At 50.2% G+C, this 14,892-nt stretch overlaps 1 protein-coding gene and 1 pseudogene across 1 annotated transcript in view; both read right to left on the reverse strand.

Annotated features, from left to right (window-relative positions):
* Window positions 1-518: 518 nt before the first annotated feature.
* On the reverse strand, window positions 519-7,850 carry LOC113253489 (centromere protein N-like; annotated as a pseudogene).
* Window positions 7,851-12,435: 4,585 nt separating this feature from the next.
* The window catches only part of PHLPP1 (PH domain and leucine rich repeat protein phosphatase 1), a 205,526-nt gene continuing 203,069 nt past the window's right edge, over window positions 12,436-14,892 (reverse strand). Inside the window, exon 17 of the mRNA XM_026496438.4 lies at window positions 12,436-14,618. Within this exon, the coding sequence (XP_026352223.1) occupies window positions 13,482-14,618 (1,137 nt within the window). The 3' untranslated portion in view covers window positions 12,436-13,481. The remainder of the gene's footprint in view (window positions 14,619-14,892) is intronic.

The raw sequence follows: 14,892 nt of genomic DNA on the forward strand, positions 1-14,892 counted from the left end.
CACTAGATGGCTGGGAAGGGAGGGCATCCCGGGCTGGTGGGGCAAGGGACAGAGTCCAGGATCTAGGGCAAGGAGAGAGGAAAGCCGACCACACACTCAGGAGCAGGGGAGAGGCCTGCACACACTAAAGGGTTGGGAGAAGGGCCGGGAAAGAGCCTGAGAGGAGAACCCAAGAGGTGAAGTTGCAGAGCAGCAGGGTAGGGGCAGCCGAGTCTCTGGGTCAGGAGGCTGGCAGCAGAGACGGAAAGGGCTGGAGTTAGCTAACTGGGGAGGACACGCAGGGAATGGAGGGGCCCGGGACCATGATTTGAGTCTAAGACCCATGCTGCAGGGATGTGGGGTGGCCGAGCAGCTGTGAGCTCGGCGGGCTGGAATTGCACAGAAGGGTGTGGCCATCCGCGTGAACCGGGGCCCTTCTTGTTCCACAGCCCAGGACGATGCAAAAAAGGTAGCGCGCTGGACAGACCTCAAGGTCATGTGCCTTGAGATCTTAGGGAGGCGTCTAGCAAAAGCATAGCTCAAGTAACAAGGTGGCAATTTTTAGTGGCGGTCGAGAGGCATGCCCGGCCTGGGGGGCATGTGGAGACCCCTCTAAGGATTTGTTCAAACCTCCCTCCCATCTTCAGCCCGGGATGCCGAGGTCTTCTGCCTCCACCGCTGACGGGAGTATGGCCCAGCCTCAGCGTGTGGGCATGGGGGCGCGGCATGCAAACTCGTTGCTTTAAGGAGGGGTGTGTGGGTCTGGGGTGCGGTCCTGGGGATGGGCTGCAGAGAAGGACCGCGGGTGAGCTAGAGGCGCGCTGGGTGGGTGTGCTGGCGGCCGGCGCAGCCGTGCACATCTCCAGGGTGCGGAAGGCCAACTTGCTCCAAGAAAACCCTGCCTACCGGAGAAAACCGGCGGGAAAATGGTGTGAGTGGTGTTGAGTGGGCCGAGCAAAGGGCATTTGTCCTTCGGTTGCCTCGTGCCCTGAGGGTCTGAGTCTTCAAGAGCTCTGGAAATGCAGACCCAGCGCCCGTCTTCCTCGCCCTTGACTCCTGGCGCCTCGCGCACTCGGCAGAGGCTGGGTCTCCCGGTCTCCCGGTCTCCGGTCGCCTCCCGGCGTGAAGCAGCCGTTGCGGGGATGACGCTGATCCGGGCGGGGACGCGGGACGCGGGTCCTTCTCCCAGGTTGGTTCACGGGAGGCGGCACAGCCGCATTACCCCTCAGGTAAGTCGCAGACAGGAGTCCGGAGGCCACGGGCGGGCAGGAGGAGCCCCCGCTGGCTCCCCGCGACCACGCTGCAGGGCTGGGGCTCACAGGGAATTTCGAACTTGGGGTTGACCCTGTGTGATCTCAGGCGGGGGCGGGTGTCGCCCCTGCCCCACTGCATTCTGGGGACTGTCATCCCTGCGGTAGCCGGTGGGGCTCTAACACGTGGTCGCTCGCCCTCCTGGGGCCCTCTCACGGCTCTCCGCTCCCCAGCCCTTCTGCGCAGAGGGGCGCTCAGCTTGCTCATGCCGGCGCTCACCAGCTTAGGAGGGGGCAAGGAGCCTTCACCTCTGCAGCCCCAGCAGGAAGGAAAAAAAAAAAAAAAAAAAGCCCTCGGCAGAGAAACAGGATTCTGCCTGGAAGCGGCGTTCGGTGCGCTCTTGCGCCCGCTGCCGCCCTAGGAAGCTCGGACTCCACTGACACGGAGACGAAAGGCAGCCTCCGCTCACCCGTGTGCCCAGTTTCTTCTGCTCGCTGCCCTTTCTTTCCCCAACATGCGCGGTCTCATCCTTAGAGCAGGTGCCGCTCATGGAGAGGGAACGAGGACAAAACCCCATGCGTTGTAATCCAAGGAATAGCACGATGAAATTTCAGTTGGAAAAGTAGAGGACTCCTAACAGTGTTTGCATGAAAATTATATGCAAGTTATATGGACACAGGATTATGACGCATGCCTAACGAAGTTTCTAGGAAAAAATCCTATGGGACTTACCTGTGAGACGCGGTGGCTTCAAGCTCCTCGGGGGAAAAAGCCCGGCGGATTGTACCTGGGGTAGGCAGGGATGGGACTCGTTTCAATGAGCAATTTTTTTTTAAATTATGGTCACCACACTGTAATTTTTTCCCCCTTGAGTTCCCACTTTGTTTTTTCATCACGCTAAGTGTACTCTCTAATCCCCATCCCCTAGTTCCCCCATTTCCCCACCCACTTCCCTTCTGGTAACCACCAGTGTGTTCTCTATAGGCAGGAGTCTGTTTCTTGGCTTCTCTCTCTCTCTCTTTCTTGGCCCATTTGTTTTGTTCCTTAAATTCCACATATGAGTGAAATCATACGGTATCTGTCTTTCTCTGACTGACTTATTTCACTAGCATTACACTCTCTAGCTCCATCCATGTTGTTGCAAAGGCAACATTTCCTTCTTTTTGATGGATGGATAATATTCCATAGTGTATACACACACCACATCTTCTTTATCCAGTCAGCAATTGATGGACACTTGGGCTGCTTCCATAGTTTGGCTTTGTAAACAATACTGCAAAAAAGCCTAGGGGTGCATGTGTCCCTTTGTATTCGTGTTTTTATATTTTGGGGGTAAATGCTCAGTAGTGCCATTACTGGGTCATAGGGTAGCTCTATTTTTGACTTTTCGAGGAAACTCTATGTTGGCTGCACCAGTTTGCATTCCCACCAACGGTGCCAGAGCGTTCTTTTTTCTCCACATCCTCACCAACACTTGCTGTTTCTCGTGTTTTTGATTTTAGCCATTCTGACAGGTGTGAGGTGGTTATCTCCTTGTGTTTGTATTTGCATTTCCCTGATTGAGTGACGCTGAACATCTTTTCATGTGACTGTTGGCCATCTGGATGTCTTCTTTGGAGAAATGTCTGTTCATGTCTTCTCATTAAAAAAAAAAAAGATGGATTTATTTTAGAGTGGGGGGAGGGGCAGATGGCAAGAATCCAAAACAGACTCGCTGCTGAGCATGGACCCCAACGTGAGTTTTGATCTCACGACCGGTGAGATCATGACCTGAGCTGAAACCAGGAGCCAGCCACCCAACAAACGAGCTATCCCGGCGCCCCTCTTCTGCTCATTTTTAATTGGATTATGTGGTTTTGGGTGTTGAATTGTATCAGTTCTTCACATATTTTGGACACTAACCCTTTATCAGATATGTCATTTACAAATATCTTCTTCCATTCAGTAGGTTGCCTTTTAGCTGATTGTTTCCTTTGATGTGCAGAAGCTTTTTATCGTGATGTAGTCCCAATAGTTTATTTTTACTTATATCTCCTTTGCCTCAGGAGATATATCTAGAAAAATGTTGCTATGGCCGATGTCGCTCTGTGTTCTCTTCAACAATTTTTATGGATTTCAGAAGGTCTCACATTTAGGTCTTTAATCCAGTTTATTTTCGTGTGTGGCGAAAGAGGTCCAGTTTCATTCTTTTGCATGTGGTCATCTGGTTTTCCCAACACCATTTGTTAAAGAGACTGTTTCTCGTTGGATATTCATTCCTCCTTTGTTGAATATTAATTGACCATATAATTGTGGATTTATTTCTGGGTTTCCTATTCTGTTCTATTGATCTATGTGTTTATTTTTATGTTAGTATCATACTGTGAATTACTACTACTTTGTAGTATAACTTTAAATCTGCAATTGTGATACCTCCAGTTTTGTTTTTCTTTTTTTTTTTTTTAAATATTTTATTTATTTATTCGACAGAGAGAGAGAGACAGCCAGCAAGAGAGGGAACACAAGCAGGGGGAGTGGGAGAGGAAGAAGCAGGCTCATAGCGGAGGAGCCTGATGTGGGGCTCGATCCCAGCGCACCTGGATCACGCCCTGAGCCGAAGGCAGACGCTCAACGACTGAGCCACCCAGGCGCCCCTCCAGTTTTGTTTTTCTTTTTCAAGTTTTCATTGGTTATTTGCAATCCTTTGTGGTTCCATACATGTTTTAGGATTGTCTTTTGTAGTTCTGTGAAAAATGCAGTTGGTGTTTTGATAGGGATTGCACTAAATATGTAAATTTCTTTGGACAGTATAGACATTTTAACAATATTTATTCTTCTAATCCATGAGTATGGAATGTCTTTCCATTTGCGTTGTCTTGAATTTTTCATCAGTGCTTTATAGGTTTCAGAGTACAGGTCTTTCACCTCTTTGGTTAAGTTTATTCCTAATGTATTTTATTGTTTTTGGTGCAGTTATAAATGGGATTGTTTTCTTAATTTCGCTTTCTGCTGCTTCATTATTAGTATATAGGAATGCAATGGATTCCTGTGGATCGTGGTTGTTTCCTGTAACTTCATTCGTTTATCAGTTTTCATAGTTTTTTGATGGCATATTTAGGGTTTTCCATATATAGTATCATGTCATCCGCAAATAGTTTTACTTCTTCCCGATTTGGATGCCTTTTATTTCCTTGTCTGATCGCTATGGCTAGGACTTCCATAGTGACAAGAGTGGACGTTATCGTTTCTGATCTTAGAAGAAAAGCCCTGTTTTTCTTCATAGAGTATATTAGCTTTGGGGTTTGTCACTTTTGACCTTTGTTGAGAATTTTTATCCTGAATGGATGTTGAATTTTGTCAAATGCTTTTTCAGCATCTATTGAGATGGTCACATAGTTTTCATCTTTCAGTTTGTTAACATGGTCTATCACATTGATTTTTGTGGCTATTGAACCATTCTTGGATCTTCGGAGTAAACGCCATCGACTGTGGTGAATGATCTTTTTAATGTATTGGTGACTGTGGTTTGCTAATATTTTGTTAAGGATTTTTGAATTGATGTTCATCAGGGATATTGGCCTATTGTTTTCCCTTTTTTGTAGTGTCTTTGGTTTTGGTATGGGGATAATGCTAACCTTGTAGAATGTATTTGGAAGCTTTCTTTCCTCTTCTAATTTTTGGAATAGTTTGAGAAGATTAGGTATTAACTCTTCTTTAAATGTTTGGTAGAATTCAACTGTGAATGCTCTTTCATTTATTGGGGGATATTTGATTACCGATTCAATTTCATGATGTAATCATTCTGTTCAGATTTTCTATTTTTCCTGATTCTTTTTTGGAAGATTGTATGTTTCTAGGAATGTATCCATTTCTTTTGGGTTGTCCAATTTGTTGATATGTAATTTTTCGTAGTAGTCTTTTGTAGTTCTTTGTATTTCTGTGGTGTTGGTTGTTACTTCTCTTGGATTTCTGATTTTGTGTCCTTTTTTTTTTTTTTTTTTTTTTTCCCCGTGGTGGGTCTGGCTAACAATTTTATCTTTCTAAAGAGCCAGCTCTTGGTTCTGGTTATCTTTTCTATTGTTTTTGCTTTTTAGTCTCTTTTATTTAATTTCTGCTCTGATCTTTATTATTTTCTTCCTTCTAACTTTGGACTTTGTCCTTTTTCTAGTTCTTTTTCTAGGTGTAAGTTTAGATTGTTTGAGATTTTTCTTTTTTCTTCAAATACACCTGTATTGGTATAAATTTCCCCCTTAGAACTGCTTTTGCTGCATCCCAAAGATTTTGGGTTGTGTTTTCATTTTCATTTATCTCCATGTATTTTCTAATTTCCTATTTGGTTTCTTCATTGACCCTTTGGTTGTTTCGCTCCACATTTGTGGTTTTCCAGTTTTTTTTTTTCTTGTAATTGATTTCTAGTTTCCTCCAAGGTGTTCAGAAAAGATGCTTAATATGATTTAAATCTTAAACTTCTCGAGCTGTGTGTTGTGGCCGAACAAGCGAGCTCTGCCGGAGGATGTTCCATGTGCACTTGAACGTGTGTCCTGTTGTTTTGGTTGAGATGTTTTAATACGTCCGGTAAGTCCGCCTGGTTTAAGGCGCCCTCCCAGGACACGGATTCGTTATTGACTTTCTGGATGATCTGTGATTGATGTCCTGGGATGTTAAAGTCCTTTACTCTTACATATTACTGTCAATGTCTCCCTTTTTATCTGTTAACATTTTCTTTGTTGGAAGTGCTCCAATGTTGGGTTCATAGATATTTGTTGTTATATCCTCTAGTTGGATCGATCCTTTTATTTTGTAGTGCCCCACTTTGTCTCTTGTTACTTCAATTCTTTATCAGATATGTATTGCTACCCCATTTTCCCCCCTCAAGTGCATAGAATATCTTTTTCCCTCTTTACTTTCAGTCTCTATGTGTCTTTAGGTCTGAAGTGAGTCTCTTCTAAGTAGCCCAGAGATGCATCTTCCTTTTTTATCCATTCAGACACCCACGTCTTTTACTGGAACATTTAGGCCATTTACATCCTAATTATTGGTAGGTATGTGTATCTTGCCATTTTGTTGTTTTCTTGTTGTCTTTCAGGTTCTTCTCTGTTCCTTTCTTCTTCTTTTACTCTTTCCTTGTGACTGTCTTTACTGTCATTGTTGGCTTTCTTTCCCATAATTTGTGTGTATCTATTACAGGTTTTCAGTTTGTGGTTGCCACGAAATTCATGTATAACAACCTAACGCAGTTGCTATGCTTTGCAGAATATGGGGGAGAGGGGTGCCCAGTGGAAGAGGAAAGAGTCCATCCCAACAATTATATTGAACGTTTCTCAACTGTCAATATCAAGAACTAATTTCTAAAACACAAGTTTATAAACAGAAGCCATCTAGATTGCGGCGAACTGAAACCCATATGCGTATAAGCTGTGCTTATAAAACCACCTTCATCTTATTCTAATTTTAAAACCATTCATTCCCTTATGGGGTCTGCAGTGAGGGAGGAGGGAGTGACGCCCCTGCGTACCAGCTGGGCCAAGGATTTCAGCGCTTCAGGAAGATGCAGGCTAGAGAACGCTATTGGGCATCAGAGGGGCTCCTTTCCCTCAGCCAAGTTGTCTCCATTTAAGTCACTTCTGTATTTTGTTTCAAGCTTACGTTGTGCAAATTCTAGTCTTGGTTGAGGAAGGTTTCTTCAGTGACTCCCTGGACTCTCTCTTTCTAGTCTGTTTTCATGAATGATCCTTGAATCCATGTGTATCTCCAGCTCTACGGTTCGGGGTGTAGTAGAGCTCCGAGTTTCAAAGGTCTGATTATACTGTTTAAAAACAATAGCCTTGGGGCATCTGGGTGGCTCAGTCGGTTGAGCTGCTGACTCTTAACTTGGGCTCAGGTCATGGTCTCAGGGGGATGGGATCGAGCCCCCATCAGGCTCCATGCTCGGCGGGAACCCTGCTTGAGATTCTCTCTCTCTCTCTGTCTCCCTCTGTGCCTCCCCCTGCTCGTGCTCTCTCTCAAATAAGTATTTAAAAAAATAAAAACAGTGGCCTTAAGAGAGTCCAGATATCAGCTTCTGAGGTCCCCATTTTCACAATCTTACGGTGCTTGCTAGCAACTGTCCATGGCCGACCCAGAGGGGCGAACTGCTCTTTGGCTGGCAGGAGGAAGTGTGGTGTGGGGGGTCTGGGAATAATGCACCCCATAAGCAGGTTGGTGCTGGTTTGGCTTTCTATACTGGATTCCCCAGGCAGTTCGAGTCCGCACTGCCTTCCTCAGTGTCCCTGAAGTGGACCGCCATGTTTTCTAAAAATCTCTGAAGAAATTCCTCGAATGAACTTTTGAATTGTTCCATATCAAAAAGGTCAAGGTCTTTACCTGGTCCTTGACTCATCTGAAAAACATCCCCAACTTCCTGGTGTGATGAAGCGGGGTAGAAAGGCTGTCTCTCACAGGGCTGCGTCATGGAGGCTGGCCCACTTCTCCTCACAGCAGAACCACGGCCTGAGCACGAGATTCCTTGCTCTGCCAGAACTTGATGGTCTGCTCTTGATTTTTCAGACAAAAAAATCCCAGGCTTGGAGGATTGTCGTCATTTCAGTCACTGGGATTTTCGAGATGGTTCTCTTGATAAACTCGGCAACAGTTCCATCCATCCCTCTGGCGTGTCTGACATCACCAGCCATGTCTCTTCTCTTGCTGCTTTTAAAATTCTCTTTATCTTTAATCTTTGACATTTTAATTAGTCTGTGTCATGGTGTGAACTTCCTTGGGTTCATCTGTTTGAAACTGTGTTTCTTGAACCCAAATGTCTCTTTCCTTCCCCAGTTTAGGGAAGTTTTCAGCTATTATGCTTCAAATAATTGTTCTGCCCCTTTCTCTCCCTCTTCTCCTTCTGGGTTTCCTGTAATGTGAATGTTTGCTCACTTTATACTGCGCACGAGGTCCCTTAACCTAGTCGCATTTAAATTTTTGCTCTTCTGTTCAGCTTAGGTGCTTTCTTCCGCCACCGTCTTCCAGATTGTTGATCCATTCTTCTGCATTTTCTAATCTGTTGATTCCCTTGAGTGTATTTTTCATTTGTTACTCTTTTTTTTCAAGCCCGACTAGTATTTTTTTATATTTTCTATCACTTTGTTGAAGTTCTCACTGAGTTCATCCACTCTTCTCTCCATCCCGGTGGGCATTTTTATGAACGTTACTTTGAATTCTTTACCCAGTAGATTATCTGCCTTTCATTTAGCTCTTTTTTCTAAGGTTTTGTCTCCTTTTGTTCGGAGCGTATTTTTCAGTCTCATTTTGCGTGACTTTCTGTGTAGGTGTCTATGACTTGTGTGGAACAGCTACTTCATCTTGAAGGACTGATCTTGTGTGTGTGGTGGCCCCTGTGTAGACCGTGTGTGCCCGGGGACTGTGGCTGGAGCTGTTGACGTCGTGGGCTGGGGGTCTTGGAGCACGCTGTTCGGGGGCGAGCCTGGTGGTGTGGCTGGAATGGAGGCTGGCGTGGGCTGGGGCAGGGGCAGGGCTTTCCACACCAAGGGGGTCCTGGCTGGAGGCTGCCGGCGAGTCAGCCACCAGCCTTGTGTGGCCCCCAGGGCTCTGCAGGCGGGGGTGCGTGGGCTGGGCGGCTGGACGCTGGGTGCAGGGGCTGCCCTGGCAGGGTGTCTGGGGCGGAGGTGGGCGGGACCAGTGGTTCCCGGAGTGCTCTGAGCACGAGGTGCACGGGACCGCAGTGTCGCAGTGTGCTCCGTGCCCGTGTCACACCTGCATGCTGAGCAGGGAGGGGTGGGCCATCTGGGGCCCTCTTGGTGGGGCAGTGGACCCGGGGGAGGCTAGGAACCCATGGCTCACGGAGGTGACAGGCCAGCGAGGGTAACTAGAAAGGTGGAAGCGGACGGGAAACGGCCTCGCCAGCCCCTCTGCCCTGGAGGCTGTTTGCCGGGCTTCTGGGCCTGGCTCCCCTCTATTTTCATTGCCCCTTTAAACTGTGGCTTTTCTTCTGTGCTCACAGCAGCCGGGTCTGGTCCCGGTCCCTCGGGAGTATCCCCACCGCACTCCCAGCATCGGCCCAGGTTGCCTTCGTCCAGTCTCTCCTGCTGTTCCTCCTGTGGTCGGTGTGTGTGTGTGTGTCTGTCTGTCTGTCTCTCGCAGACGCTGCTCGGTCAGCCCTCAGCTCTTCCGGAGAGATTGCTCTGTCCACGCTGTAGATTGGGCACCTGCGTGCAGGAGGGGAGTTCGGGGTCTTCCTATGTCGCCAGGTTGGACCAGAGATCTTGAGCTATTTTTAACCTACTGAAAGGTTCTAGCACAGGGAATATTCAAGTAATTCTTCAAATGTATTCTAGGCCACAGAGAAGAGTTTACTTCGTGTGCAGGATTTATTGCCGGCTGGCAGCACGCTTTCTATTAAATGAAAAACTGATCTAAGGACCTTCAAAGGTTAATGGTGGAGTAGTTTTCCTAAAGACCCAGAAAAGCAAATGACCTATAAACGAGTTCTCAAAGTCAGCATCTGGGGGTGCAACATTTGGGAAAATGATTTTTGCTGTCATTTTAGCTTTTTTCAATAGATAAGACAAGTATTTAGAGCAAAGTATGGTTTTTGGAATAAGACCCACATAATAGTAATGACTGGAAAGTCATTATAATTTCAGTTTAAAGCCAGTTTTACTTCCACCTCTTTAGAAATCGAGGGATGACCATGGGAGTAGTCCGTCCGGATTTGGTTGTAATTTCGGTGTGGCGTGGGCTGGGGGAGCAACCTTTTGAAAGAATCGTCTTTCAAATTCACAGCAGTACGAACAGGTTCCTGATAGGTGAATGACAAAAGTGAAATTGTTTGCCTTGATTAATTTGCAGACAACTCATGTTGGAGGATGAACAAAAAGAAAGGAAACTCAGCAGCAAGAAAGGAGAGAAGCCTAGTTTCTCCACCATTACCTCATCTCCGCCACCTGTAACGATCCCAACAGCTGTTCCTCTGAGAGTTCTTAATTTAAAAAGGGACTTTTGCTGTGTTCCCAATTATCTTCTGTCTGATGGCTGCTAGTTCCCTTACGACCATGACAATATTTCTGCTTACATAAGGCTTTCCTCTCTACAAAGTGCTCCACATACATTACCTGGTTCGATCACTGGCGAGGCAGGTAGGGCAGACCCCCCCCCCCTTAACAGAATTTCTCTCTGGAGGTGGAGAGGGGGTGAATTCATGGGGTCTTCGGATGAGTGCTCACGTGGGCGTGAACACAAATGGGACCAGGCCTTTCTCTCCCCACCTGCGGTGCCCGCAGTGAGCGGATTCTCAGATGCCGTCCTTTAAGATAGGACATGTATTATGGATTTTTATTTCTTTCATCCTGGGGAATGGGGAATTGATAGATGTTGGAGCCTGACTCCCCTCGCCCGGATTAACGCGGGTGTTCCGGCTACACCTCTCGATCGCCCGCGTGTCCGTTTCCCACCGTTCCAGGCCCGCCTGCACTGGCGCAGTCACGTGATTTAATGTAGCTTCTCTGCCTATTTAATAGTGCTTGGGGTTGCTTTCTGTCGGGGTGTAGGAAAATGAGAAGTAACTTCGGGTCTTCTGGAAGAATGGGGAAGGAGAAAGATAAAGAACTAAGTCTGATCTCACCAGCAGGTGGTGCTGTGACAAAAGCCATCAAGAGAAACCGGTGGTACAGGTTGGGTGTCTGGGCTCCGGAGACCGCCCTGGAGTCCCCGTCAAAGCCGGTATTCGGTGTTCCGCCGCAGCCCGCGCTTCATCCAACACCACCCCGCTTCCGGGTTCCTCGATCGGGACCTTTGAGTCTTAACAAGGCTGCAAGCTTGCGAGGCTTCTGCTCTAACCCCTTTCCTGTCCCCGCCCGTCTCCCAAGCCCCCCGCCTTCCCAGAGGCAGCAGGGAACGTGGCAGGGAGGATGCCCTTCTCTCTCACACTCACCCCGGGCCGCCCTGGGCTTCGGCACCGTCACAGCTCAAGCAGTTTACGGTTTTATAGCCGCTCTCCCTGTATTATTAGACGCCGCCTTGATAAGCAGCGGTGAAACGAAAACTCCTCAGAAACCCTCGGGAGCTTTCCCGCAAGCTCCTCTCGTGTTACCTTTTCATCCACGTGCCCATTTAGCCTGAGCTCCTAAAAGACAAACCTTGGCCCTTGTCTCTGCAGTACCTATGTGCGGTATGTGCTAATAACCGGGGAAGCACGGACCGAACTGGACCCGCTGTAAGCCTTCTCCCCCCTCAGCCACAGAAGTCAGGCCACGACCAAGTCTCTCCACGGGACTCGCTGATCCCAGGGGCTGCTGTGGGACCCGTCATGGCATCTTCAAATTACTGCGGCCTCAGTTGCCCACACTCGGGCAGCAAGGGCTGCGTCCTGGGGAGCGAGCCTGGCGCGAGTCTGAGTACGGCAGGCTGCAGCCCGTCCATGGGCGATTTAAGAACAGAGCAGCCTCCAGAACTAGCCCCCATCTTCTGCAGTGAGCAAGGCACTCCTGTGCACCCCCAGAGCTTCCCGAGTGCGCCCTGCTCCCCTGCAGCAGGGCAAAGACGGAGGGAGGCCGGCGCTGGTGGCTGTCTCGTCCCTTGGTGCCAGGGTCGCTTACTGGGCTGAGCTGTTCATCCCTCCGTGGTCTTTGTGGTTTTCAAAGAGCATGTGTACAAGTAGACCGAGAGGGAAGCACAGACATGACCAAGACAAGGCTGGTCCCCTGATCTGACCCCCCAGTGAAAGACGGACAGCCCGTCACTGAGTATTCGGTGAGAAATGCTCTTTGCCCTGTTCACTGCCAGGGAGCACTGCAGGGCAGGCCTGAAAAGGAAGAGCGGTCTGCCGGGAAGCCGGTCCGTATGAGGCAGAGCTGCCTAACAGCATCTTCAGCATGGCTCATGAGATGCAGCGTCAGGGTGAAGGGAGGGCTGGAGTCCGCAAATGGGGCTAGTAAGTCAGCGGGCAATAGTGGATTTCCTGGCGGACCCCCTGTGCCGATGTTACGTCTGCTAGTGGTGGAGAGTGGTGCAGCCAGCTCCTGACTCACTGTTCACAGAAAGCTCTAGCAACCTGTTCACGCGGATTGAGGGGCCCTGAGAGAACTGGAAAGAACTCGACTTTGTGGGAGGAGTTTCCCAGGGATCTCCTCTATCTATCCCTACTCTGCGTACTGTTAACCACAGGGTCGATGTCAACATCTCTCTCTTTCAATGCCGGTTAACCTGTTGGGTGTTTTCCCTTCTAAAAAAAAAAAAATCAGGCAGAAATATCTGGTAGCCCCAAAGTTCCACACATTCATTCCAAACCCAAACTGGGTGTGATCGTGTAGACACACCTGGCTCCTGGGACAAAAGCAGATGGGTCCAATACTTGTAAATTTTGTATTTATTATAACAAAAATTATGACAGGTTCATTTGTGCATTCTGCTTTAATAGAACTCTTGGTATGTAAAGGATCTAATTGAACGCTATACAGTCATGCTGATTGTGGCAGCAGTAAGGACACAACAAGTGTCTGCAAAGTCGGGAGGCTGGGTGGGGACGGGAGAGGAAGAAAAAAGGGTCCGAGGCCCCCTGGGGGCAGGTTCCTTTCTAGCCCCCTAAGACCCACTTTACTGGAGCAGAAGTGCTTTTTCCCTGCTCAGCGTCCCCACTGAACCAACTGGGGGGGGGGGGGAGGTCAGTTGTTTAGGCTGTGTCCTTATGCCCAAACTACAAAACACCTGAAGCGTCACTATACAACACTGAGCTATTTACAATAGAAATTTCTCAATCAACTGTTCTCTCAGAGAAAATTAGTGAATCCCAGTGACTTAAGTCACCTGACAGAGTAAAGCAACTCCTAGGAGTTAGTCTCCATATTCTACAAATGTCTATCATTTTCAAGACAAAAAAAAAACACCCTTTCCCCCCCAAAGAAATATAGAATTACAATATTATTAAAATCATTCAGCACTGGCGACCTGCCCTGCCTTCCCAAGAAAACGACAAAAAGCCATTTTAAAAAATATTACATTATCATTAACCGTTTCTTTGTAATATATTAAACGTTTTGTTCTTTGTCTTTACATATCTGATATGTTAGGGGAAGAGGTTAACAGATTTAAATCCTATCGGTAGAGCATTACTAGAAGAGTGGTAATTATTAAAAAATGACCAACAGAAGGAGAACTGGCGAGGACGGGCTGGGAAAGCGGGAGAGGGCGTGGAGTGAACCCCTGGTTTAACGTGAGCCTGGGAGACTCTTGCAACTCAGTCTTTCTCGGGTAGTTTATTTGTGAACTCGCGCTCAGGAGGGTCATAGTGGCGTGTCACAGTAGTCCGGCAGCGGGTCCCCCGGGCACGGCCGCGCCGGCGGCTGCAGGGGCGGCGGCGGCTGCTGCTGCTTCATCATTTCCTTGACCTCCTCCTCCAGCTCCGGCGGGATGATGAACTGATCCTCGGGGTCCGGCTGGGCCGGCGCCGCGAAGTAGCCCCCGGGCTTTCGGAGAGGCGCGTCCGCGGCCACCTCGATCACGTTGTGGCTCCTTTCCTGGGGCGCCACGGAGCCGTTGGCCCTGCGCCGCCCGATGGTCCCCGCGGCCGCCGCGTCCGCCCGCCGGGGCAGCCCCGGCTCGTCCTCGTTGGCGCTGATGACTATGCCCTCGTCGCTGGCCTCGGCCGGCGCGTGCGGCAGGCGCTGCTGCTCCTTCTCCTTGGCCCGGCTGCAGTGGATGTCCACCTCCACCTCCACGCGGCTGCCGTTGCTGAAGACGCCCTCGATGGGCTCCTCGTCGTCGCTGTCCAGGCCGTTGTCGGAGAAGGCGCTGGAGAAGGTGGCGCTGGACAGCTGGCGCTGGAATGAGCTGGCCAGGCCCGCGGGGTGCAGCATGCAGCGCGGCTCGCTGGCGTACGCGGGGCTGCTCTCCGCCAGGGCGCCCGGCGGCGGCTCGTCCGAGGCGGTGGAGCCCACCTCGCTGCTCATCTCGGACGTGGACAGCTCGCTGCTCATCTCGGACGCCAGGCCGCTGCTGGAGGACGGCACGCCCAGCGCGTCGGCCGGCCGCTCCTTGATCACCATGCTGACCGACGGCGGGAAGATGCCCGGGCTGGGCGGCGGCCCGGCGCCCCCCGCGCCCAGCTCGCAGCAGCAGAAGCTGTCCTCCGTGACGCTGAGCTGCACCACCACGGCGCTCAGGCTGTCGCGGCAGCCGTAGCTCTGCGCCAGCGTGCACAGCTTCTTGGCGGCGGCCAGGGCGTCGGGCACCGGGCGCACGGCGGCCACCGCCTCCTCGCCGGACAGGCTGTCCCACAGGCCCTTGCTGCCCAGGATGAAGAACTCGTCCTGGGGCGTCAGGGGCACGGACTGCACGTGGGGGCGCGGCACCACGCTGGGGTGGAGGAAGGTGTAGCCCAGGATGCGCGTGGACTCCGTCACGCCGTTCACCTTGCCGTCCTGGAAGGGGGGGGGGCACATCGACGCTCAGGCACGTGCACGAGCCCACGGTCTCCGCCGGCCCGGCCTCCGCGTGTCTCCCACCGCGGTCTACACGGCGGCGCGGGGGGAGCACTGGGAGCCGGGGGCCGGCGTGTGGCCGCAGGGACGCTCCTGCAGCCCCGCACCACTGCCCGCGCACCGCGCGTGCTTGGCCTCTTGTGGGGAGTCGGGCCCGGGCATCACCCCGGGCGCAGGTTGGAGGGGCGCCGTCAGCAGCCTGGCACGGAGCCTC

This window comes from Ursus arctos, unplaced genomic scaffold (genome assembly GCF_023065955.2).
Source record: "Ursus arctos isolate Adak ecotype North America unplaced genomic scaffold, UrsArc2.0 scaffold_17, whole genome shotgun sequence".
Classification (NCBI taxonomy): Eukaryota; Metazoa; Chordata; class Mammalia; order Carnivora; family Ursidae; genus Ursus; species Ursus arctos.